Below are 23,346 nucleotides of genomic sequence, written 5' to 3'. Positions count from 1 at the left end.
CCACGTGTGCGCACGCTCTCGTGTACACCGGCCGGCACGCACACTGTCTCGTCCATATGTGCACACTATGCACACCCTGTCACACACACCGTGCTCTCATCAGCTGAGGCTGCCGCTTTCGTTTTGCGGAACAGGGCTCCTGCCTTTTGCCCCAGGTTGTGCCCTCCCGTGCGGATCCCACCTCCAGCGGGGCCTGAGCCAGGAGTCCGGGGATGAAGGCTTTGCACGCCTGCCTCTGGTGCCTGCTGCTGCTGGGCCTCACCCTGCTGGGGGCTGCCCGCCAAGGCCACCCGCATTCCATGGAGATCCGCAGTGAGTGCCCGCCTCCCTCACCCCCCACCTCTCCACCCCCAGGGACCCCAGCGGGGACCCGGTCACCTCCTAACCCGGTGGGGGGGAATGGCCTTGCTAGGTGGCTCAGCTCTAGGAGGGGGTGGCCTTTCCCCGGAGTGGCCCTGCTCCCTGGTGCCCCCACCCCTGCATAGCACACAGTTGAGGGGGTCACTTCCTGCCCCCCGGGGCGGCCAGGGCCAGAGCTGCCTTTTCCCAGCCCTGGCACGAGAACCTGGGGCGGGGGGAGCTGCGTGGGGGGAGGAAGGGATTGCTGGTGAATTTGAATTCCCATTTCCCAAAGCCACCCACTCCCCAGCACTGACCTCACCACGCCCCCTGGGTGTCCCTGGTCTGCAGGTGGTCCCGGCAGGGCCCGGGCCAGTGGGCAGCACGGAGCCGAGAGCCCCTGTGGGGAGCACTGGGCCCTGTGCACCCAGGCGGGGGGATGCACCACCCACACCCACACCCTGCTCTGGCCCTTCCCTTCCAGCCCCTGACATCGATCCTGCCTGGTACACGGGCCGCGGAATCAGGCCCGTGGGCCGCTTTGGCCGCAGGAGAGCAGCCCTGGGGGATGCGGTGAAGCCGAGCCTCTGGCGCCAGCCCCCCTGCCTCCCCCTGCAAGGAGGTGCTGAGCCCTCCCAGGGCGGGTGACGGCCCTGCACGCAGTGGAATAACCCCAGGAGCCCCCCCAACCCGCGCCCTCCACTGGCTACATCCCCTTCAGTCCTAATAAAAGCAGCTGGTCTTGTATAGGTGTGTCTTTGTGGTGGCAAAGGGGAGCTGGTCTCCCTCCTGGGACGTTAGCCTAGAAGGACACTCAGCCCAGCAGCCCAGAGGCTCCATGACTTGCCCGAGGGCACCCGGCCCTGAGTAGGGGAGCTGGGCCCTTCCGGGCTCACCTGCAGCCCATTGCACGTGTGCCCTCCACCTCGGCCGCCCCGAGCGGCTGCCCAGGCTGCACACTGCACCACCTGGGCAGGAGGACGGATGGCACAGCCCCTTGGCCTGGCCTGACCCTCCCTGAGCCCCGTCCCTTTTACCTCCCTTGCTGGCACTCAGAGGAGGAAGAGAAGTGTGAGCTGCTTATTTCTTTTCTTTTTTTTTTTTTTTGAAAGATTTTATTTATTTATTCATGACAGAGAGAGTCAGAGACACAGGCAGAGGGGGAAGCAGGCTCCCTGCGGGGAGTCCAATGTAAGACTCGATCCCCGGACTCTGGGGTCACACCTGAGCTGAAGGCACAAGCTTAACTGCTGAGCCACCCGGGCGTCCCAAGCTGCTTGTTTCTAATCAACAGCAGGGGACTTGAACCTAAATGAACCACAATGTGTCCCTTTACCTCCTGTATCAATTCATGCCAAGATGTCCCATGTCCTGCCTCCGATGTAGGTTGCTTTGGTGCCAGGGCCACATCACCACTCACGGGGCAGCTGAGCCCAGCTCCTGACTCTGGGACTCAGTTTCCACACCTGAACACGCCAGGACAGTAACACCTGCCTCATTCCAGGGGGCAGGCAGGCACAGCACCTGCTTGCAGCCAACACAGTGGGCGTCCTGTGTAAACGCCTTCCCAAGGCTGGCTCCAGCCCAGCGTGCAGGAAGGAGGGTGGTGGGGACAGGCCCATCCGTTTACTTCCAAACCCAAAGCTCGTGGGCCTCTGCCTGCACCCTGCCTGCAAGGTCTCAGGAGCCCCCGCTGACCACAGGGCACAATCGACACCCAGGAGGCCTCAGAGCAGGCCTGCGGGACCCCAGACCCCAGATGTCCCTGCTCCAGTTCAGGGAAGATGGGCCTGTGGCTCATCAGACCTGGAGAGGACGCAGAGTGGCCTCACTCCCCAGCCACAGGGGGCCTCAGGGAGGGCAGAGGTCAGCCCCTCCCAGGGAAGAGCCCCTGCTACGTGGGCACCTGCCCAGGGTGGAGTGAGCGAGGGACCGGGAGGGGTCAGGGGGGCTCCAGCTGCTGGACCAGGCCTGGAAGCGTGGGCAGCCAGGAAAGCCGTCTGGCACTTCCTCAGAAAGTCGGAGAAGTCGCCATATGGCCCATAGCACCCCGGGGCGTGGACCCGAAAGAACAAAGAACAGGTGTTCCAACAAATATTTACACGGAAATGTTCACAGCGGCACAGTTCACAGTAGGCAAAAAAAAAAAAAAAAAAAAAAACTAGAAACAGCCCAAATACCCACCAACAGATAAGAACGGATAGGATGTGGTCCGGCCACACCGCAGATTATTGCTCAGCCATAAAGAATAAAGGACCCAGTTGGGCCGAATGCTACGGCTTGGGTCCTTGAGAGCGTGATGCTGAACCGGAGAAGCCAGACGCAGAAGCCCACGCGCCGCGTGACCGGATCTCCACGAATGTGCGAGACAGAGACAGAGGCGGAGAGTAGATCTGGACTCAGGTTCCAAGGTCACGGAGTGCTGTAAATGTGCTAACACCACTGAATTGCCTTTTTTTTTTTTTAAGTGTTCGCAACCCGGGGTGGGGCTCAGACAGGGCAATGCAGGGGTGTGGGGACGGGCTCCGGAGCACGGCACCCCGGGCGGGCGGCCCCAGGACACTGCCACATCTTCTGTGCCGGGGTGGGCGGTTTCACGGTTCCTACAACTTAATTACGAAAGTTTCCGAGCACACAAGACAGTTCGAAAAGTAACCTAATGAGCATCCACGTACCCTCCGCTTAGACTCAACGGTCATTACCATGTTTTCTCTCTCCCTCTCTCATTTGGAAGTAAGTTGTAGACATCATGACATTTCTCCTAAGTATTTCCACGTGTTTCTCCTCAAAATAAGGACAGTGTCCTACATAACCACAAAATCACTGTGCCTGAGACATTTTCTTTCGAGTAATTCCATAATATCATGTGGTTTCCAGTCTGTATTCAAAAATCCCCAAGTATGGACAAAAAGTCTTGCCTGTCTTTCTTTTTTTTCCTCTTTCTTTCTTTTATTTCCTTCCTTCCTCCCTTTCTTTTTCTTTTTTCTTTCTTTTTCTTTCTTTCTTTCTTCCTTTTCTTTCCTTCCTTCCTTCCTTCCTTTCTTTTTTTCTCTTTTTTCCTTTTATTTCTCCTTTCTTTCTTTCTTTTTTCTTTCTTTTTCTTTTCTTTCTTTTCTTTCCTTCCTCCCTTTTTTTCTTTCTCTTTATTTCTTTTCTTTCCTTCCTTTCTTCCTTTCTTTTTTTTCTTTTTATTTCTCCTTTCTTTTTTCTTTCTTTTTCTTTTCTTTCTTTCTTTATTTCTTTTTCTTTCTTTCTTAACCAGGCTTCAATCTAAATTCACTGTTGCAGTTAGTACTGCTCATTAGTCCCTGATCCTCTTCTTTCGTCGTGATATTGACTTTTACAAGAACCCAGACACATTATCCTGTATTATGATCCGGTGTGTGACGTGTTGATCCATCCCTGGAGGGCTGTTACCTTGTTCTTGTTCCTCATTCTTCTCTCCCTGCATTTCCTGTGGTCTGAGAGTGAGATCCAGGGCCTCAGCCGGATTCAGTTCCTCACTGGGGACAGCAGAACCCTGTGTCCCTTCTGTTGCACCACATCTGATGGATGGTCCAGGCCCCACTTGGAGAGATGCGGGTCTGACCCTCCCCTCACTGTATGCTGAGGCAGCAGCTGGTTTACCCCGAGCCCCGAGCCAGTGATCCAAGCACCCCCTGAACATCCCTGCTGGGAACAGATGACCCCTCCGGTGGGTTGGTGGGTCGAACAAAGGAGATTTTCCAATTCCTTCCCCACTGATTAGCTGGATTCTTCTAAAGGAGGTACTTCTCTCCCTCTTTCTTTTTGTTCAACACCTTACAAATAATTTTCGATGCTCAAATTGTCCTCAGTTTGGTCAGTGGGAGCCCCAAGAAGAGAATACATATTTTTTCAGTGGGCTGCACACCCAGTGTGGAGCCCAACACGGGGCCCGACCTCACAACCCTGAGATCAAGACCTGAGCTGAGATCCAGAGTCCCACCGAGCCTCCCTGGCGCCCTGGAAATAAATTTTTAAAAGCAGAAGGATGGGCCCCTGAGTCAGGCCCTCTGGGCTGTTAAAAAGCAAAATTCAAACATTTGAAAATCTAATTGGCTTTATGAAGTGACTCAGGAATCGGGCAGCATTCGCTCTAGCCGGTAGAGAGGTGCTCTACCTTTCCAGAAAAGGAAAGGTTTTTAAAGGCAGAGAGAAGAAGAAAGAAAAAAAAAAGGCAGAGAGAAGGCTTTTTTATTTTTTAAGAAATTTATGGGCATCACTTGCCTTCCTAAGGGGGAAGGGGTCTTTCAGAGGATTGCCTCCGGGACATTCCAGCTTGACAGGTTAAAGGTCTCATTCCAGGGGGATTTGAAACTGCAGTTGGGTTAAGTACTAAATCTTGCTTGACTGACGCCTTAGCATCAGTGGCTCCGTTAGGGCCTCGTGGTTTCCTTCCTGGCAGTGCAAAGGGGCCTCTTCCAGGGGGGCTGGAGAGACACCTGCCACAGCAACAGAAGATGGGGAAAGGGTACGGTCCCAGGCAGGTCAGCAGGCCTCCTCTTAGGGGCACCTACCAAAGCTGGAGCCTCCTGCCACCATCCTGTACACGCCTATGCACATGTGCACACGCACACACACACACAGCTCCAGAGAGGACCCAGCTCCAAACTCAGGCTGAGCAGGGCTGCAGCAGCTTCCCAGGCCGCAGGCAGCACAGGGGGCTCCCAGGTTGGCCTCCCGCGGGACCCGAGGCCATTGCACACCTGCAAGTGGTATTCCTGAGGAGTCTTCTCGGGGAAATGCCGCCGGCCCCCTGGGTGCATCTCTAGGCGTGCTCTCTGCCCACTGCCCCCCGCCCCATGCCCCATCACAGGGGTCCGGACAGAGCAGAGGTGAGGTGGGCTCTCTCCAAAGCCTGGCACACAGACCCTTCCATACACACCTGTCAGCTGGGGTGGAGGCTGGCTTTGGAAAGTCTGCCTTCCCTTTACGTCTCAGCGGAAGAAATTGTTTCCATCCTCTTGTTTGGACACACGTTTGTTGAGCACCTGGCATGTGTCAGATGTTGCACCAGGCACCGAGCACCCCAGAGAAGGAAGGCTAGAACCTCTGCCCTCCGGGTGGTTCCCCACCTTTCCAGCATATTAGGTTCACCTGGGAGGGCTCCAAATGCCCGGGGCCCAGGGCCAAGCTGCACCGCAGACCGTTTATTTATTTATTTTTAAGAATTGATTGATTGATTGATTGATTGATTGATTGATTTGACAGAGAGAGGGAGGGAGAAGCAGGCTCCCTGCTGAACAGAGAGCCAAATGTGGGGCTCAATTCCAGGACTCCAGGATCATGACCTGAGCCAAAGGCAGATGCTTAACGGACTGAGCCCCCCAGGAGCCCCGTGCAGACGGATCTGAGCAAAGCCTGTGGTGCGCAAGGGGGGCTGCGGCAGAGGCTCCCAGGTGATTCCGACACAGGGTTGAGCCACCTGCCGAGTAGGGAGTAGGGCGAGGAGAGGGAGAGGAGAATCACAGCTGGGCGATGGGGAACGTGAGCTCCAGGAGCACAAGGAGCCCCATCCGGTCTAGGGGCACCACGGAAGGATGCCCGGTGGAAATCCACCCAAGGATATGCTTCATTTTTTTTAAGATTATTTATTTATTCATGCACGACAGAGAGAGAGAGGGGCAGAGACACAGGCAGAGGGAGAAGCAGGCTCCATGCAGGGAGCCCGATGTGGGACTCGATCCCAGGACCCCGGGGTCACGCCCTGGGCCCAAGGCAGGTGCTCAACCCCTGAGCCACCCCGGCGTCCCAAGGATATGCTTTAATAATAAATTCTAGCGCAGTGATACCAGCTTGACAAAACGGAGGGGGATAGGCATAGATACGTGGGCATCCTACACGCAACATCCTTATCTGCCCACTTCCTGTTGCATCAGTCAGCTCCTCGGAAATCTCAAAGCCCGGCCTCTAGCAGAGCTGGTTCCGTGACCCTGTGCCCTTGAGCCGGGGTTGCCCTGAGCGATGCTGGAGGGCCATCTAGTGGCCGGGGGCGACCTCAGGTCCCGCTGCAGCCCAGGTGTGTCCCACCAGGTGGACGCAAGGGGTCCCCAGCCCTGCTGCAGGGGGTCCCACCAGGTGGACGCAGGAGGTCCCCAGACATGCTGCAGTGGGGGTCCCACCAGGTGGGCGCAGGGGGTCCCCAGCCCTGCTGCAGGGGGGAGGCCTGGGGAGAGCATGAGCACGAGGACACAGCTGGGCACCCCCAGGGACTCACACCCCACGTACCTCATCAACTCGGGAATAATCATATGAAAGAAAAACCATGCGACTTGACTACAGTCAGAAACTGCCACCAATGACATTGTTTAAGAAAAATCAGTGTGTGAGTGGAAGTCTGGGTTGCAGTCCCTCTCAGATGCTTTTTTTTTTCTCTCTCAGATGCTTTTATTTCTGTATTTGTCCTTTAGCTTTTCTCGAAGATCATGACAAGAGAAGCCTTGGGAAATCTGTGTTTGTCCAGAAAGACACAGGAGAAGCTCCTTGAGAATATGCATCGGGGAGGGGCCTGGATCCTGGGCTGCCATCCCCCACCCCCGCTCCCCGCCCCCTGTCCCCCGTCCCCAGAACAGACGCTGGGTCTGCCCAGGCCCAGCTCCCTCCAGTGAGGATCCTGTGAGGCTGGCCCTATAGATGAGGAGGGAACCAGGGCCCCACCTCGTAGGAAGCTTTGTGGGGAGCCTTGACCTCTGGGGGGACACAGCCACGCTGAGGCCACCTCACCTAGCTCACCAATGCCAGGCGGTGTCCCGGTCAGTCCGCTGCCAGGGCTCCCCATCCGCTGGGCCCCAACCAAAGGTCCAGGCCTGAGTCTGGGATGATGGGCCCATGCGGGGTGGTCGAGAGCAGAGACCAAGTCCAGAGGAGCCCCCAGAAATGGGGACGCACCCTTTGTGGATGTCGGGAGTTCAGAGTCAACGTGAAAGGACACCCTAGGTGTGTCCTGCTGTTGATCGTTACCGTTGATACGGCAAAGCCACCCTTCCCAGGTGCACCACGATGTCTTAGGATTTAAAATTTCAGACTTGGCTTATCACAGTCCTTGCAAGGATGGAAACCAACACCATCGCCCCTCCCGCCCCCGCAAAAAAAATATAGCCACCCTCGAAACACCCTCACTGACACTAGGGTTTAGCTCCCAGGACGACCACCAGGGCCCTGGTGGTAAAGCAGGCAGGAACGAGGTGAACGCACGTGTCACCCCCGGAGAAACGTCCTGGGCCGCCTGGGCCGCAGCCTGCACACGGGCCCGCCTCCTTATTCCCTCAGCACCAGCCCTCCTAGAACACGTGCCAGGGCAGACCCCAACCTTGCAGACTCACCGACGGGCAGGTTATCGAAAGCGGTTTGAGGTTTGCAGACATGTAAGCAGGACAACTTGCATCACGGGCCAAAAGTCTGTGCCCTCAGGCCCGCCAGGCACGTGCATCACCCGGTGGACTCAGAGCCTGGAGAAGGGAGTGGGGAGGGAGGGCCCTGGCACCCCAACCCCGCCCCAGCTGCCCCGAGGGAAGCGGAGGCGGCCGGCGATCTTCCTGACACTGCCCCCCTTCCCCCAGCTCCCGGACGGGCGCCCTGCCCAGCACTCCCCGTCCCCTCTGGCCCACCTCACCCCTCCGCACCCGGTGCCCAGGCAGCTGAGGGCACAACCGTCTGGGCGGGGCAGGCACGGGCACCAGTGTCCCCTGACGTGGGGCCAACAACAACCCCCCTACCCCCCCACCCAGCAACATAAATCCAACAGACCTTTTCTAAATTGTTAAAGAGAAAAAAAAAATACATTTATTGGAGCCCGAGTGGGGACAGCTGCCCCGGACACTCCAGCTCCGCAAAGCAAAGCGTGCTCCCGGGATGGAACATCCGGCGCAGGGTCACCTAGGTCTCCTACATAAGGAGCTACGCACAAACCGTCGAGACAAAGGACGTTCCAGAAAGGTGCAGGTTTTTATCTTATGTTTCCAGTGTGTGTGAGTTTCTGTGACTTTCATCTTTATAGGAACTAGGGAGGTGGGTTTTTTTTTTCTTTTTCTTATCTTTATATGGGGAATGCTCCTTGTTGGGTATTATATATATATTTTTTAATTTATTATTATTTTTAAATGAGGCCAGTGTACACTGTGGGCTCGGGGCAGAAATCGTGGCCCTGCTTTAAAACGTTTTGCCGGGTCATTTTGACCTTGAAAGTACAGCTTGCCCGGGCACCAAGGAGCAGGGCGCACGAACGCTAAAAGGTGACGGTTCCCTCCATCGCCCCTAGACGGCCTTCGGCGCGGATCCGCTCCTGAGTGATTCCCTCCGGCTTCGGGAGCGGGGACGCTCCGGGATGCCAGCTTCCAGGACCTCTCGGAGCCGGGGACGGTGGCAGGGGCTCCCCGGGGGGCGTCCTCTGCATGCCCGGGATGGCCTGGCTCCTGCTACTGGGCGCAGCACCTGGCGGGCCCCGCGGGCACCCCGCTCCGAGCCAGCCCGGCCTCCCCCCTCTGCGGCCGGCCCTGCTTCCCCTCTTCTCTCCGCAGCAGCTCCCGGCCTGTGGAGGGACGGGACCGCGGTCTGGGAGGGAAGGACCCCGCCCAGCAGCCCGGGGACCCCCCCCGAGCTGCCCTTCACCCAGAGCCACAAAGTTGGGGCCCCTGGCAATCGTGCTCACCCTGGGCCCCTGGAGACCTCCTGTCGGGTCCCCGGACCCCACAAAGCAGCCCGAGGGATGACCTCCCCCACCCCGGCCCTCCTGGGGGCCCCGCCGCTCACCTACAGCGCTGAAGACCTCGGTCACCTGGTGGTTTAGCTTGGCGGAGGCCTCCATGAACAGCAGCCTCTTGCTCTCTGCAAACTCTTTCCCTTCCTGCGGGGACAGCAACCAAATTCCCGCTGTGGACAAACCACGCTTTCCGGGGACACTCGGTGGCCTTCTAAGACCCAAGAACCAGTGACGGGCCCTGGCGCCGCGTTTTGGTGCTCCTGGAGGGGCCGGCCGGGAAGCGGGGAGGTGCTCCCCCTCCTCCAGCAGGTGGGCTCCCGCAGCAGAGCCAGCACCCGCGACCCCCCAGGGGCTCCCTGTTTCCACCCCCTGGCACCTGTGGGCTGTGACGTGGGGAAAACCAGGTGAGAAGGGAGGAACAGGGGAAGGGAAGCAGGAGAGGCCCCGATGGGAGCCCGCCTGCTGGGGGTCCCTGCTCAGGTTCCGCACGGGTTAGTGCTGCGGGGGGGTCGGGGGGGACCCTGATCAAGTCTGAGCAGGGTGTGTCCGCGGTGTATCGGCCCGAAGGACACCCCGTTGGGTCGCGGTTCTGTGTTGAGGCAAACGTGAGCGTGGGGAAGGCCGGGCGAGGGCGCACGCCCACTTGCGGTAGTTCTTTTGCGGCGCTTTTTCTAATTGTGAAACTATCGTAAAATGAGAGCCAGGAGCGTAATGCAGACGCTGTGCCGCAGGTGGGCCTTGTCCCTGCCTCGGCGGAGGCACCTGCCGGCCCCCCAGGGCTGGGCGCCCGTGTCCCCCCCGCCCCCCAAGGCCCGCCAGTGCTTGGAAGGAGCTCGGATAGAGAAGAGGCCCGGGCGGTGGCCCCGGGGCCGGGGGTCGGCAGCGCCGGCCTTGGGGGGGCTGTGCCTGAGCCCCTGCCACCAGGCCTCCCCCAAGGAGGACGGGCTCAGCGCAGGGTGGGGGTGCCGCCGCCACCGAGGCCCCTCACACCCCTGCCTCCCAGCGGTCCCCCTGCCCCACTGACCTCCCCATACTCCTTCCACATCTCCCGTCCTGCCCCAGCCCACGGGACTCCTCTAACGACCCCCGCTGGCCCCCACATGATGGCCCATCCCTAATGCCACCCGCCAGGGTCGCTGCCCGGGAGAGCATGCGCCTTCTCACTGCGGCGGGGAGCTCCCACCCTGCAGCCCACCCCGCGCCCCCCACCCTGCCCTCCTGGCAGCACGCTCTGCTCCACGCGCCCTCCCCTCGGGCCTGCCCGGCGCCTTTCCTGATGCGGCCGCACATACACACACACGTGCATGCACACACATGCCACACACCCTCAATACACACACCTGCACATGCTCCTAGGTACACACACACCTCCTACACACACATCTTCTATGCACAGGCACATGCCTACCCACACACATACCTGCGTACCTTACTCTGCACACACCCTCCTATATACACATACCTCCCGCACACACACAGACACGCACATACCTCCTATGTACACACACACCCCTCCTGCACACACGCTGACACCCTTGCTCACTGCTCCGACTTCCCACAGCACTCTATGTGCATCTCTGCGGCATTTACTCTGTCTTTGGTCGATTTACAGAAGCACTACAGCTTTATTTTCTATTCCTCACTCAGTTCCTGGCAAGGAAATTTGGATTTACTCACCTGTCCCTTTATCAATAATTTGTTGAGCACAAAGACAAAGATCTGAAAACCACACAACTCTGCTTGGGAGAGCGGGATAGGAAGGGCCGTGGTGTCCCGGTGAGCCTGGATCACCAGGCCGGGGCCCTCGCAGGCCGGCCACAGGTGTCTCCCCACTCCCTGGCAGACAGGCCAGGGGCTGGACCCCCTGGCAGCTCTCAGGAGGGCTGGCCTGGGGGTGCGCACGGTCCTCCCCACCAGGGAATAGCCACCTGTAGACCTGATTTTCCAGGAAAGACCAGAAATCTTTGCCCAAAAGGGAAGTACACGTGTTTGTGAGTGTGGGTGCAAGTGTGTGTGACAGGCGTGTGTGGGCGTGCACGCACTTGGGCGGGGGACAAGGAACAGGTGTGCATATGAGTGGACACGTGTGCTTTGGGGTCACCCCCCCTCCCCTCGGGAACAAAACCGCCCAACCTGGACGACGGCTACCTGGAAGGTCACCTCCCGCTGCTCGCCGAGGTCCGTCTTGTTCCCGACCAGCATCACCACCACCTCCCCGAAGGGGACCTGCCGCTCGAGGTCCTGCAGCCACTGCTGCGCCTTGCAGAAGGAATCCTGGCAGGCGGCAAAACTCAGCGTCAGACTCGCGCGGGGCTTCACCAGCTACGCCGGCAAACAGGTGGGTGTCGACGGCCGCACGGCGCAAAGGCATGTGCTCCAACGGGCGTGCGACAGGCCGTGCGACAGCCCGTGCGACAGCCCGACAGCCCGACAGCCCCTGCCAGGGGACTCGCCTCCAGGGCCCTGGGCCACGCCGCAGCTCCATCTCCCCTAACAGGGCCGGAGTCTGGAGGCTGCGGGTTGTTTGGGGTCAGACTCCAAGCTCCCGGGGCCCTCAGTCCCGGAGCCCCCCAGGACCACCTAGTGCAGGGGAGTCTGGGCGACTGGCTATTGCTGGCTCCTGACTGGGGGACTCTGCCAGGATCCTCGCCCTGCAGCTGAGCTGCTCCAGGGGGCGGCCTCCCTCGATGCCAGCCTGGTGTCCTGCTGGCCCCGCCTCCACCCTCCACCCCCAACCCCCAGCCTGGGCTCTCTCCCTGCTCCCCTGCCCTCCCTCCTCCCCACCCCCCACCTACCAGGCTAATCCCCGCTCCCCCCTCCTGTCCTGCAGGAAGCACCCCCACCCCAGGCTGAGCCTATCAACTCCCACAGGACTCTGCTCCTGCTCTAGGTCCCTGCTCACTCGTACTCAGCATCTACCCGGATGCACAGCCAGGGCCCAATTTCACAGGCACCCAAGGAATCGTGAGTGATGGGCGGTGGTGCACTATGCAGGGTGTTCTGAGAGCGCCGTGGAGGGGCACACACTCAACCGTGTGGCTGTAGGAGCAGGGGTTATCAGGGAGAGCTTCCTGGAGGAAGTGACCAACTTCCATGAACACATTTTCTACCGGTCGTGGCGATTTCGCCACAAAGCACCAGCGCGGGCTGGCCACAGAAGGCCTCCAGGAGACAGCATCCCCCCCGTGCCCGGTGCCCGAGAGCACAGAAAGCTTGCAAAGGAGGGTGGGGACGTGCCTGAGGCGAGCCTTACCTTCCTGGTGATGTCGTATACCAAGAGCGCGGCGTTGGCGCCCCGGAAGTACAGGTGGCAGATGCTGTGGTACTTCTCCTGGCCGGCCGTGTCCCAGATCTCAAACTTCAGAGACACAGCACCCAGCTCCACCACCTTTGTGAAGAACGCACCTAAACAGGAGCCCGGGGAGGGGGAGCGTCACCCGGGGGCGCGGGGGGCGCGGGCTTCCTCTGCACCTCGGGCTGGGCCCTCGTGAGCCCTGGGCTCTGCAAACGCGTCAGAGGGGCGTCAGCAAACCCCGCTTCTGGAAGGCGGTGGTTCCCGCAAGAAGCAAAGTGTCACAAGCAATTTGCTGCAGACCCGTTGTAGGTTCTGCGGAGGCTTCGGGTGGGAAGAGGAACTCCCGGGTCCCAACACAAAATCCCCCAGACCACGGGACGTGGAGGGGGCCTCTGACAACCACGGGTCCCACGTGTCCCCACGGGCTTCCAACGATGCAGCTGAGCCCCGGGGACCTCTAGAACCATCCACACCTCTGCCCCATCGGCCTCTCAGAGGCCAGACCAACCATGCAGGGAGGTGCTCACGGTCACCCCGGCTCCCCCCCAACTCCCTCCTGCGTCCTGCTAATCTTCCAGCCTCGTGGACCCTCTCCCTGCCAACCTCCCTTCTCCACGGTCCCCGCTTGGCATCACTCGTCCTCCCACCTATGTGTCTGCTGAGGTCTGCAAGCATCAAGCAGCCTCCAAGGGTGGCCGCTGGGCCCCCGCTCCCTTCCGAGGACCCGTCTCTGGCAGCCTCTCCGCGCTCCTGGCACACCCAATGGCCCATGTAGACTTCTGTGTTCTCACCTGTCGCCCCCGGGGCCAGTGAGCACCTGGAGGGTGCTTGGACTCGTTCCCACCCCTGCTTAATAAGTACATGCAGGGAGGCCCCTGGGGGGCTCCGTGGGTGAGCATCTGCCCTCGGCCCGGGGCGTGATCCTGGAGTCCCGGGATCGAGTCCCACATTGGGCTCCCTGCATGGAGCCTGCTTCTCCCTCCACCTGTGTCTCTGCCTATCTCAGAGAAGATAAATAAAATCTTTAAAAAGAGAGAGAGAGAGAGACTATAAACAGTCCCGGTTGGAGGGAGCGTGAAATGGATACAGCACCTCTCAGGCCCCCCAGGGCTTCAGCCAGGGAGGTTGAGCAGGAAGGTGATGGTCGCCCCTGGGCTGCCTCGTCCTCCCCACGCGGGGCGGCCACCAAACAGCAAATACGCACTCGAGCGCTAGATGTCACCATTTCTCCAAAAGACGTCATAGGACCCTGAGGCCCTGGGAAATGGACCAGATTCCCTGGGCTCTGACCCCTTGGGACCCCAGGGCAAGGGGTCTGTGGGGAGCCCAGCGGGGCCTTGGGGAGCTCCCTGTGGCTCCGGCCCCCGCGCCGGTCACAGCACTCTGCTTGGAGCTTTCACCTCCCCTGCTGGGCCCTCTGCTGCCGTGGGACCGGGGCCTCCGTGGTGGCCGGGGGTGGCTGGGCCTGGCTGGGAGTTCCAAGGCTTCCCTGGTGTCCCCCAGCAGGCTGACCCCCAGGAGGCCGCACTCACTTGGGACTCCCACTCTGGCCCTGCGTCGGGGACACGGGGTGGTCTGTCCCAATTATGACTCTGACTCCGGCACCCCCGGCTGGACGGGGTCGTGCCCGGAGGCGGCTGGAACACCGTCCTGGCTCACGCACTGTTCCGGAGGGCCAAGCCCAGGGCCTGCGCAGTCCTCGGCTGCGGGGCCACCGCACATGGTCTCCAACGGACCCAGACCCCCTGGCGGGGACCCAGCGACCCCCACCCTCCTGAAGGCCGGACTTAGCTTGAAGGCAGCACCACCCGGGACAGGCCGACCCCTGCTCCCAGCCCTGCTCTCAGGACTGGACGGGGGCGGCAGGTGATGACCTTGAGCAGTAACAGGGGAACCCGAGCCTTCAGCGGCCTCGGGCCAGCCTCTCACGGAGAGCCCATGGCAGGGAGGTGCCTACGTCCCCGCGCCACAGGGGCCAACCTCAAGGTGAGAGAACAAGCCGTTTACCCACGTGTCGGTCATTCGGCTCATATTCACTGAGAGTCTCTGGGGCCCACGGCCCAGGCACGCGCCCCCTCCTTACTGCCCCAGCCACCTGCCGAGGGGGAGGTGAGCCCCGCATCCAGCTCCTCTGCTCACCGGAGCCACAACAAAAAGCCAGAAATTGAGCCGACGCCACGCGTAGAAACAAGAAATGGAAGCGTCTGCCGTCAGGGGGCTTTTGAACCAAAAGCATCTACACAAACGAAAGGAAGGGTCTTACTCTCTCTCCTCGCCTGAAAAAGTGGGAATATCGACCTTTATAATAATATGTAGTGATGTCATAACTGTAATAGCATAATAACTACTAAAAAATATAGAATATAATGTACTGATAAATGCATTATAATAACAAAATAATTACCTGCCTGATATTAAAATTATTAGTTTTTATAATGATGCACTAATTGTAAAATCCACCGCCACAGGTTGTGGCATCTTAAGGCGCGGGAGGGAGACCCTGAGAGGTAAGTGGACGAATCCAGCATTTCCACATGGGATTTAGCTCCTCGGGGCAAAGGAGGGCTTTTCACCTCTTCGTCCCCAGCACCCAGCACAGTTGCTGGCACCTAGTAGGTGCTCAGTACGTAGGCTCCAGCAGCACGGCTGGCAGCTGCTTGAATAAAGAATCGCCAAACTCAGCTAGAGGTTTGTGGCTCGATGCTAATCTGCCCACACAGGCACGCACGCCGGGGATGGTGGGCAGGAAGCAGACCCAAGGCACCAGCCCTGACGCCGAGGCAGGGCCCTAAGCCTGGCTTGGGGAAGGAGGCGGGGAGGGCAGCCAAAGCTGCCCCGGAGGATGAGGGTGGTCCGGGGGCCAAGCAGAGGACCGTAAGGGGAGAGAGCACACCCAGGCCTGCCCCTCAAGCAATGACCCCCCACACACCCCAACCTGGGCCCAGGCTCCATCCACATCCTGAGCCTAGCAGAACCTCTGAAGTGAGCGGGGGAGGGTGACAGCTTCATCCCTGACCTGCTGAAGGACCAGTGCAGGGTTCTGTGGGCAGGACAGGCCCTCACCCACCGTCCCGGTAGCTACCGCAGGCTGGGGAGCACCATCTGCCTGGCCTGGGAAAGTTAGGGACCTTCCCGTCCACACAGAGCACCTGCCTTCTCCCCAGGGCCCGCTGATTCTGGGCGTCGGGCCCTCCGGCCCCCCAGGGAGGGCCCCAGTTGCAGCCCCCCACCTTGGACCCAACAAGGGCGTATCCCACAGACCCAAGTGTCTGGCCCGCCGTGTGTCCACACCACCATCCCGGGCCCTCCCGCTGGAGCCTGAACAGTGGCCACCCACTGCCTCTCAGGGGACTGGCGCCCTCCCGCTGACCGCTGGAGCAGGGGGTCCCAAATGTTTCTGGCAAAGGGTCTTCAGTAAATATTTGTGGCTTCGCAGGACAAGCCCTCACAGTTGCAACTGCCCAGCTGCGGCCTGGGCCTGAAAGCAGCCCGCAGGACGTGCAAATGCGGGCTCAGGCCCTGTTCCTGGAAAACCTCATTTGCAAAATCAAGCAGAGCCCTTCGAGCCCTAGGTTTCAGGCCCTCGTCTTCCATGTGACCCCAAAGAGCTGCCTGGCCTGGAAGCTGCTCTTTCTCTTTCTCAGCTCGGCTCCGCATCACCGGTTCACACCCGATTCACACCAGCTTCACACAGTTCACACGCAGGTGCACAGCCCTCGAAATCCCCGCTGGGCCAGGCCCCCTTCTATGGTCTCTGCTCTCAATGGAAGCCCCCTGATGCCAGACTTAGCACTTTGTTGTGTTTTTTTTTTTTTCTTAAGTCCAGTATCATGGCTGAGTCGTGTCACTTTCCTGCTGATGGAGAAAGTCACCCTGTGCCCCCTCAGCCAGCCCCAACCTCTGGCTTTACTAGCTCTCCGCGAGCTCCCCATCCTGGAACCAGCCCCTCACCCCTCCCCTGCCAGGCTCACCACTAGTGCTGGGGGTCTAGGCCTAGCAGATCCCCGCAGCCCCCATAGCCCCCGGGCACTCCTGGGAATCACCCTCCGGAGAAGACTGGAGGGCTCCCGAGGAGCTGGCTAACTAATGCACACATCAAATTTAGCATGTGTGTCTAGGTCCAGTGAGCCTGGCATCTTCTAGAATCTTCCACACCTAGTGCAGGCCTGAGCAGAGGCCATGCCCAGCAGGTACTTGCTACATGAGTGAAGAAGGTAGTGAATGAATGAATGAATGAATGAATGAGTGAGTGAGTGAATGAGTGGACTCAACAAAGTGCTAAGCAGAAGGCTCATCCATGGCGGAGTCCAAGTCTGAAGCCAAAGTTCTGGCTCCGAGGGTGGGATCCTTCTTTCGCTGTGCTGGCCACCCACCAGGAGCGTTGGCATGGAGCGCACATGTTGAATTTCTCTATTTTCGGTGGAAAACAGGATTTCCAGCCCCAGGCAGGATGTGAAGAGGCCGACAGCCCAGCAGATGCTCCAAAGACCCTTTCCCCCTGAGAGCCACGACACGTCACCTCTTTAACAAGTGGGGTAAGAGGGTCTTCCCTCCCTGCAACCGTGACCCCCTGCCCCAGTCCAGGCCAGGTGGTAAACTGAGAGCAGGCAGAAAGGGAGCCACTCTTCAGTAAACGACCCAGGGGAGCGGCATTGGCAGGCAGGGTGAGAGGCCAGCTTGTCGGGCAGCTGAGAAGCAGAGCCTAGGGGGCCTTCCTCTGGGGCCCCTGTCACCACCCCTCACGCCAGCCCCTGGGGGCCCGAGGTCCCTCCCCTGAACCTCTGCCCCCTGCACCCTCCCGCTAAGCTGACACCTGTCCGAGCTCTGGATTCCGCGCGTGTCTGACCAAGGTGGGCCTCATCCCCTCCCTGCAGTGCTGGGCGCAACCCCGGGCTCCAGGGGACAGTGGGAACCGCCCCACGTCAGGGCAGTTCACAAGGGGCGCGCTGTCCCACGTCACTTACATCCCACGGTGGGCAGGATGCTCTTGAAGTCGTTCTTCACGTACCGGAGAGCCAAGCTGGACTTGCCCACGGAGCCGCTCCCCAAGAGCACCAGCTTGAACACGCAGGGCTGGCCCGGGGCAGCCCCAGGGCAGGGGACCCCTCCCGCCTGTGCCATGCCCTGCAAAGAGACAACACGTGCAGGGGGTTGAACGTCTGTCGCCAATCTTAGTGGCTTCAACCCCCAGCCCCGCTTCCCCAGTGGGAGGCAGAGAAGGGAGCTCAGAGGCTGGCGGCCTGGGCGGCTCCCCCGCCCCACTCCGCGCCCCGTCTCCTCACCTACAGGGTGGGGTGAGCAGTGCCTGGGTGGCAGGTGTGCTGTGAGCCGCGCTTGGGAAGCGTCCTAAAGGTGCCCGGCGGGACCCACGGCACCCTAGGCGCTACATACCCTGAAAATAACCGTTGTGTGCTAGTTACCCTATTGGCCTGCTGCCCTCACGCCATTACTTCTCACTTTTTTTAAAAAAAAAAACTATTACTTATTCCAAAAGCACCAGAATCACCCGAGAGGCAACGTGCTCTCTCCGTGGTGGCTCGTGGGTCAGAGCAGGTGTTTCGAAAGCATCTATCTGAAGACAAAGCCCGTGTTTCAAGGACCTCAAAACCTCAGTCTTTCCCACTAGATCTAAAGCCTCAGCCCCCATAGGGATAAGCCGTGGAGAAAAACAGCTCTGGGATCAAAATAAATTTGGGTAAATCCTGCATATCTTTTTGTTACAGAAGATTTCTGTGAAGGAGGGGATGGAGGCCGTCCCAGGGGGCCCCGTGCACCCCCGGCCCTTCCACAATAATGAGCTGTGGCCGACCTGGTTTCACCCACACCCCCAAGCCCCCGTCCACCGAAGACTGGTGTGAAGCAAACCCCAGACATCCTGTTGCTCCATCTGCAAATCTCGGTCTATAGGCAGGGAGTCTTTTTTTTTTCCCCCTTTGTAATTAATTTGTTCGAGAGATCAGATTGTCCTGCAACTCTGCGATCTGGATTTCGCTGATTGTTTCCCTGTTGTTACCATGTCCCATGAACCCTGTGTTTGCTGTAGCTTGGTGGTTAGAACAGAAGTTTGATCAGACACAGGCTATTGGGGCGCCTGGGGGGCTCAGCGGTGGAGCGTCTGCCTTCGGCCCAGGGTGTGACCCCAGGGTCCTGGGATCGAGTCCCACGTCGGGCTCCCTGCATGGAGCCTGCTTCTCCCTCTGCCTGTGTCTCTGCCTCTCTCTCTCTCTCTCTCTGTGTCTCATGAATAAATAAACAAACTCTTAAAAAAAGAAAAAAAAAGCTATCTTTGGCAAGGATGCTTCCTGACTGTGCTCTGCATTTTGTCAGGGGGCAAACGATGGCCAAGCACACACGGGGGGTGGGGGGGATGCTAGGGGTCCCTGAAGACCGTTGCCAGACCCACTGTTAAACTGGGAGCAGACTGGTGACGTCTGAATGTCACCACTTTGTCTCCGTTCATGGTCTGGGTCACTTGTAGGAAGAAAACCTTCCCCTAAAAGACATCGAAATCCCCCCCGGGGCAGGCAGTCCCGGGAGCAGTCCCCTCTCCCTCCTCACTCAGTGGGCAGGCAGGAGGGGGGCCCCACGGGTGATGGGAATGGAGGAAAGGAGGGAATTTCCAAGAGGAACAGAGAGAGCAGCAAACTGGGTCCCCACCCCCACCCTCCCTCCGCTGCAGCTGTCCCCTGTCTGGTCTGCCTGCAGGGATGAGAGGGGAAGGAGCCAGCTCGGGATCAAAGTCCCAGAACCAGCAGGGCTGAGTCCTAAACAACTAAGGAGACTGTTCTAGAAGGGAAGTGACCAGGGAGTTACAGGGTCTGAGAGAAGGATGCGGGGCTGCCGCTGGCCCTCGGGGACAGGGGGCCCGACACAGCAGAGCCGGAGTGGTCCGAAGGCGTGAGGAACCCCTGCTTATGCGAGATTCACGAGTTTCACCATCGTGCATGATGCTTACAGGGTGAACGCCTGATGTTTCCGAGGGGATTAGAGAGATGAAGTGTTGTAAGTTTTCCATCGGTGTTTTTCTGAAGCGGACACTGGGGAGCTGCCGGCTTCCACGGAAGCTGCTAGATCTGCTCCGGCCTCTCTGTCCTACTGACACAAACCGCCGTCCTGCCACGGCTGCCACCCCTGATCACCCGATCAACCCTGTTGATACCCGGTCCCCATCACAGCAGTTAATAAAATAGATAAAAGTCTCTTCCATCAGGCAGCCCGGGTGGCTCAGCGGTTTAGTGCTGCCTTCAGCCCAGAGTGTGATCCTGGGGTCCTGGGAACGAGTCCACGTCGGGCTCCCTGCAGGGAGCCTACTTCTCCCTCTGCCAGTGTCTCTGCCCCTCTCTGTGTCTCTCATGAATAAATAAATAAAATCTTAAAAAAAAAAAAAGTCTATGCCATCATGCTGCCTGCAGTCCCCCGTCCCTCTTCTTGATGGAAATGATCCTGGTTTTTACCTGCCTTAACTCATAGAACTATTTTTTTTAACGACTTATGTCTCTTGCTGGACTGTAACCTCTCACGAGACCCACTTTACACAAGCATCTTATTAAGATCATCTCACACGCACCAGGCTGTAACCTCTCACGAGGGCAAGGATGATATTCATTGATCACATAGTAGGTGCTCAATAAACATTTCGTGAGCACACTCAGGAGTGGCTCAGCAAAAAGCCATAGTCGGGGGGACATGCCGTTTCCACCACACAGCTTGCACGGCCGGCCAAACCCCAGGCAGCTTGCCTCGCAGGGAACCGGGGTACCTGCAGGAAGGCTGAGCAGAAGAAGCACGTCCTGCGGGCCCCGGAAGCAGCTCCATGCAGGTGGCTCAGCCCTGAGCGGCCAAGGAATGCTGAACACTTTTGCTTTAAGGTTGTCACCTTGCACGGATGCTTGGAGGAGGCTGTGAGGGTGCAGGTGACCACGCCTCACAGGCCATCTCAGTGGAGGAGTGGGACGGACATGCTCACGCAACCCTGTCCGGCTCGGGCCACACAGGCTGCCGGTCTAGACACCTCCAGGGGTCCCGGGGTTACCCACCCCCCCTTACGGAGAGGCCGGCAGCCTTTCTCAGACAAAGGTACAGAATCTGAAGCCAGAGCAGGCCGCGTTCACGTTCACACTGGCTTCCTGGGGCACTAGCGCGGTCCCAGCCACTTGCAGAGAGCACCAGCACGCGCTTCCACGGGGTGCGGTGGCACCCCGGGCGCCCCCAGCCTGGCTCCTGGCCCACGGCAGTCAGCTCAACAGCACACCCTAACTTAGAAACTGCTCTTTCTTTCTTTCTTTCTTTCTTTCTTTCTTTCTTTCTTTCTTTCTTTTTTTCTTCCTTTCTGTCTTTTTTTCCCCAAACTCAGATAAACAGAGTAGAACGCTGGTTATCCAAGGCTGGGCGCGGAGAAGGGAAAAGACCAGTGAAAGGGTGCAAACTGCCCGTTCGGAGACGAACACGTTCCGGGCATCTGACGTACGGCACAGGGTCAGAGCCCGCGCTACTGAGTTACATACTCTCAGGAGGGCCCTGAGACGGTAGATCTTAAATGTCGTCAGTGCCAGAAAGACACAGCGAGGATGAGGCAGGATGGGGCATGGGGCGGCAGCTAACAGAGCGCGGTCATCACGTCGTGACGCATCGACGCGCCAAATCCACGTGTGCCTCTCGAACTTAGGGGCGTTGGATGTCAAGTGCAGCTCAACCACGCTACAAAGAAGAAACCCCTGTAAGGATGGACCGTCCCAGCTCTCCAAGCTATTACGTCGTTTCAAGCCAGAAGTACTTAAGGCTCCTGCTGAGAAGCAGGTGGCCCGTTGATTTGTGCTGTGATTTTGCACAAAGTCCTAACACACCCACAGCGATGCACTCTCGAGTGTTTAAAGATACCCCCTCAGGTTCTCTTTGCTATTTATGCGCTCGGAATAATAAAGCTCTTAAGGCTAGAAAATCTTTAGCCCAAGACAAGTCTGAATCAATCAAAAACAGGTGGACTAGGAATGAATACACCTACGGTACCACATTCCAGCACGTTGTCCCTCTGGCAACGATACATCGCTTTGTTTAAAAATAGTATTTTGCTATAAGTATAAACACGTCGTTGTCAGTACGAAAAAAAATTAAATCACCCATAATCCCACACCCTTAATATAGCCAGGAAAGGCATTTTGCCTCTTTTCTTGTTGGGGTTGTTTTTTGTTTTGTTTTGTTTTTGTTTTGCTATGAATCCTAAAAACAAACAAACCAAAACCCATAGCTCTAACATAACATTATGCATCCTACCTTTAAAAAACCAAAACGCAAAAAAAAAAAAAAAAACCAGTACGCATAAAAATCAGCTTTCCTCATAGCTGCGTGTGTTCTAATGCATTCAACGTAATATGTTTAATGACCACAAAACATTCTCTTTTTTTTTCTAACCCACAAAACATTCTTACAGCTTTTCCATTTTGCTAAACCATTTCCCAGATACTGGACTTTTTTCTTGGTCATAATTGTCTCTCAGTAATATATTAGACTACAGAAAGCACTATTGTGTTTAACTTTTTGTGTGATTACACGTTGTAAGCTTCTAATAATCAGAGGCTAGAGCCCTCTATTCTGGGAGAAAATTGAAAATGTGACTTCTGACCCTGCCTCTAGAATTTAATCAAGAGGGGGTCATCCGAAGTCTTTCTAAACACAAAGCTGTCTTCAGGATCGGGACAGTCACGGTTAGGGGGAAGCGACACCCTCTGTAGCATCTTCATTTGGAGCTTTTTCCGATTTCTTACCAGCTCATCTCCTTTCCACCAAAGGGAAAAAGAAAGGATCGCAAGTCCAAACCAGTCCTTCCACGGGGTGGGGTGGGGGGGGGCGTTTCAGGGAAGGGTCTACTGCGCTGTCCTCCTTGCCCCGGGGCGTGCGGGACACCGAGATTAGCCGGGGCTAACAGCATCCTGATCCATCCCAGACCATCCCTGGAGGGGCTCCTCTCCCCCGCCCGCAGTTCACAGGCGAGGCCTGGAGCTGGACTTTTTCCAAAAGCCACTGTGTAAACAAACATCTCCTTCCGGGAACCTGACCCAGCCTGCCACGGGGGATCCCAACAAGGGCGCGTCCGGCCCCCGGGGGAACAAACCCTCCACCCTGCACTTTGCCCTCTTGATTATGTGCACGAGGACAGAGGTACAGACAGACATACACATACACGTGTGTATACGTGTGCCCACAGACACACACATACATACATGTATCCAGAGACACACGCATGCATAGGTGACCACACAGAGACACACACGTGCATGCATGTACGTGCAAACACAGACACACACTCACACAGGTGCATACATGTCCACACAGAGACACACACAGAAGTATAGAGACACACAGAGATACACAGACACATATAGACACAGAAACAAACACATACAGACACACACACACAGACACACGCAGTCACGAGCACCTGCATATGCACACACACATTCCCACACACTCTGCGAATGCACAGAAATTGAAACAATGACTCACGCGTTCCCCCGGCTCGATCACCTCCGGGAAGCCCGACAACTTGTCATCACCGGGTCCTGCAGGACCCCCGCCTGTGTCCCCTTTCTCCCTCCCGTGGCCTCGGGGCAAGGTCTGCTTCCCCCCACGAGCTGGTGGGGATGGTGGTGGCCGGGCTGCAGAGGTTCTGCTCCGACAGGAAACAGGTAAGGAGCAGCAGCAGCTCTGGCCCCAGGGAGGCCCGCTCCCCACCCCCACCCCGTCCTCCAACCCCCAGTCCCCAGGTCAGGTCTCCTCCTCCAGTCCAGGGGAGGCTCCCGGGCAAAGTCCACAGTGGTCATGTGTCACCTGGGACAGGGTGGGGCGAGGAGGCTGGACTGGAAAGACAAGGCCGCCACAGGAGCACCGGCGCCCCAGGGAAGCCAGACAGACTCCCATCTGGTGGTTGGGGGTCCCCCAGCTCCAGGGAGTGTCTCAGCTTCATGCTCTGCCTCTCATCTCAGAGCCTAGGGTTTCC

At 58.2% G+C, this 23,346-nt stretch overlaps 2 protein-coding genes across 3 annotated transcripts; one reads left to right on the top strand and one right to left on the bottom strand.

Moving 5' to 3' along the window:
* The first annotated feature begins 212 nt into the window (after positions 1–212).
* On the top strand, positions 213–987 carry PRLH (prolactin releasing hormone). Its single transcript, XM_025984321.2, has 2 exons — positions 213–312; positions 824–987. The coding sequence occupies exons 1-2, from the start codon at positions 213–215 to the stop codon at positions 985–987; spliced, it is 264 nt and encodes an 87-aa protein (XP_025840106.1).
* A 7,298-nt stretch (positions 988–8,285) lies between these two features.
* On the bottom strand, positions 8,286–23,092 carry RAB17 (RAB17, member RAS oncogene family). 2 transcript variants are annotated; one of them, XM_025984316.2, is made up of 7 exons: positions 22,854–23,092; positions 17,636–17,745; positions 17,318–17,477; positions 12,312–12,463; positions 11,207–11,332; positions 9,109–9,202; positions 8,286–8,887 (listed from the first exon to the last, which is right to left on the bottom strand). In XM_025984316.2, exons 3-7 carry the CDS (start codon positions 17,472–17,474, stop codon positions 8,775–8,777), a joined length of 642 nt encoding a protein of 213 aa, XP_025840101.1. In that variant the 5' UTR covers positions 17,475–17,477; positions 17,636–17,745; positions 22,854–23,092; the 3' UTR covers positions 8,286–8,774. The 2 variants fall into 2 exon arrangements, with proteins under 2 accessions (XP_025840101.1, XP_025840100.1); XM_025984315.2 differs by lacking the exon at positions 17,636–17,745 and having other exon boundaries at positions 22,854–23,090.
* Between the last annotated feature and the right edge of the window lie 254 nt (positions 23,093–23,346).

This window comes from Vulpes vulpes, chromosome 9 (genome assembly GCF_048418805.1).
Source record: "Vulpes vulpes isolate BD-2025 chromosome 9, VulVul3, whole genome shotgun sequence".
Classification (NCBI taxonomy): Eukaryota; Metazoa; Chordata; class Mammalia; order Carnivora; family Canidae; genus Vulpes; species Vulpes vulpes.
This window is presented reverse-complemented; position numbering and strand designations above follow the sequence as displayed.

Coding starts and splice junctions, on each gene's coding strand:
- PRLH (XM_025984321.2), top strand. CDS start 213: ATGAAGGCTTTGCACGCCTGCCTCTGGTGCCTGCTGCTGCTGGGCCTC. Junction 313..823: donor GCATTCCATGGAGATCCGCA/GTGAGTGCCCGC, acceptor CTTCCCTTCCAG/CCCCTGACATCGATCCTGCC.
- RAB17 (XM_025984316.2), bottom strand. CDS start 17,474: ATGGCACAGGCGGGAGGGGTCCCCTGCCCTGGGGCTGCCCCGGGCCAG. Junction 12,464..17,317: donor CATCCTGCCCACCGTGGGAT/GTAAGTGACGTG, acceptor GCTCCTGTTTAG/GTGCGTTCTTCACAAAGGTG. Junction 8,888..9,108: donor CGAGGTCTTCAGCGCTGTAG/GTGAGCGGCGGG, acceptor GTCCCTCCACAG/GCCGGGAGCTGCTGCGGAGA.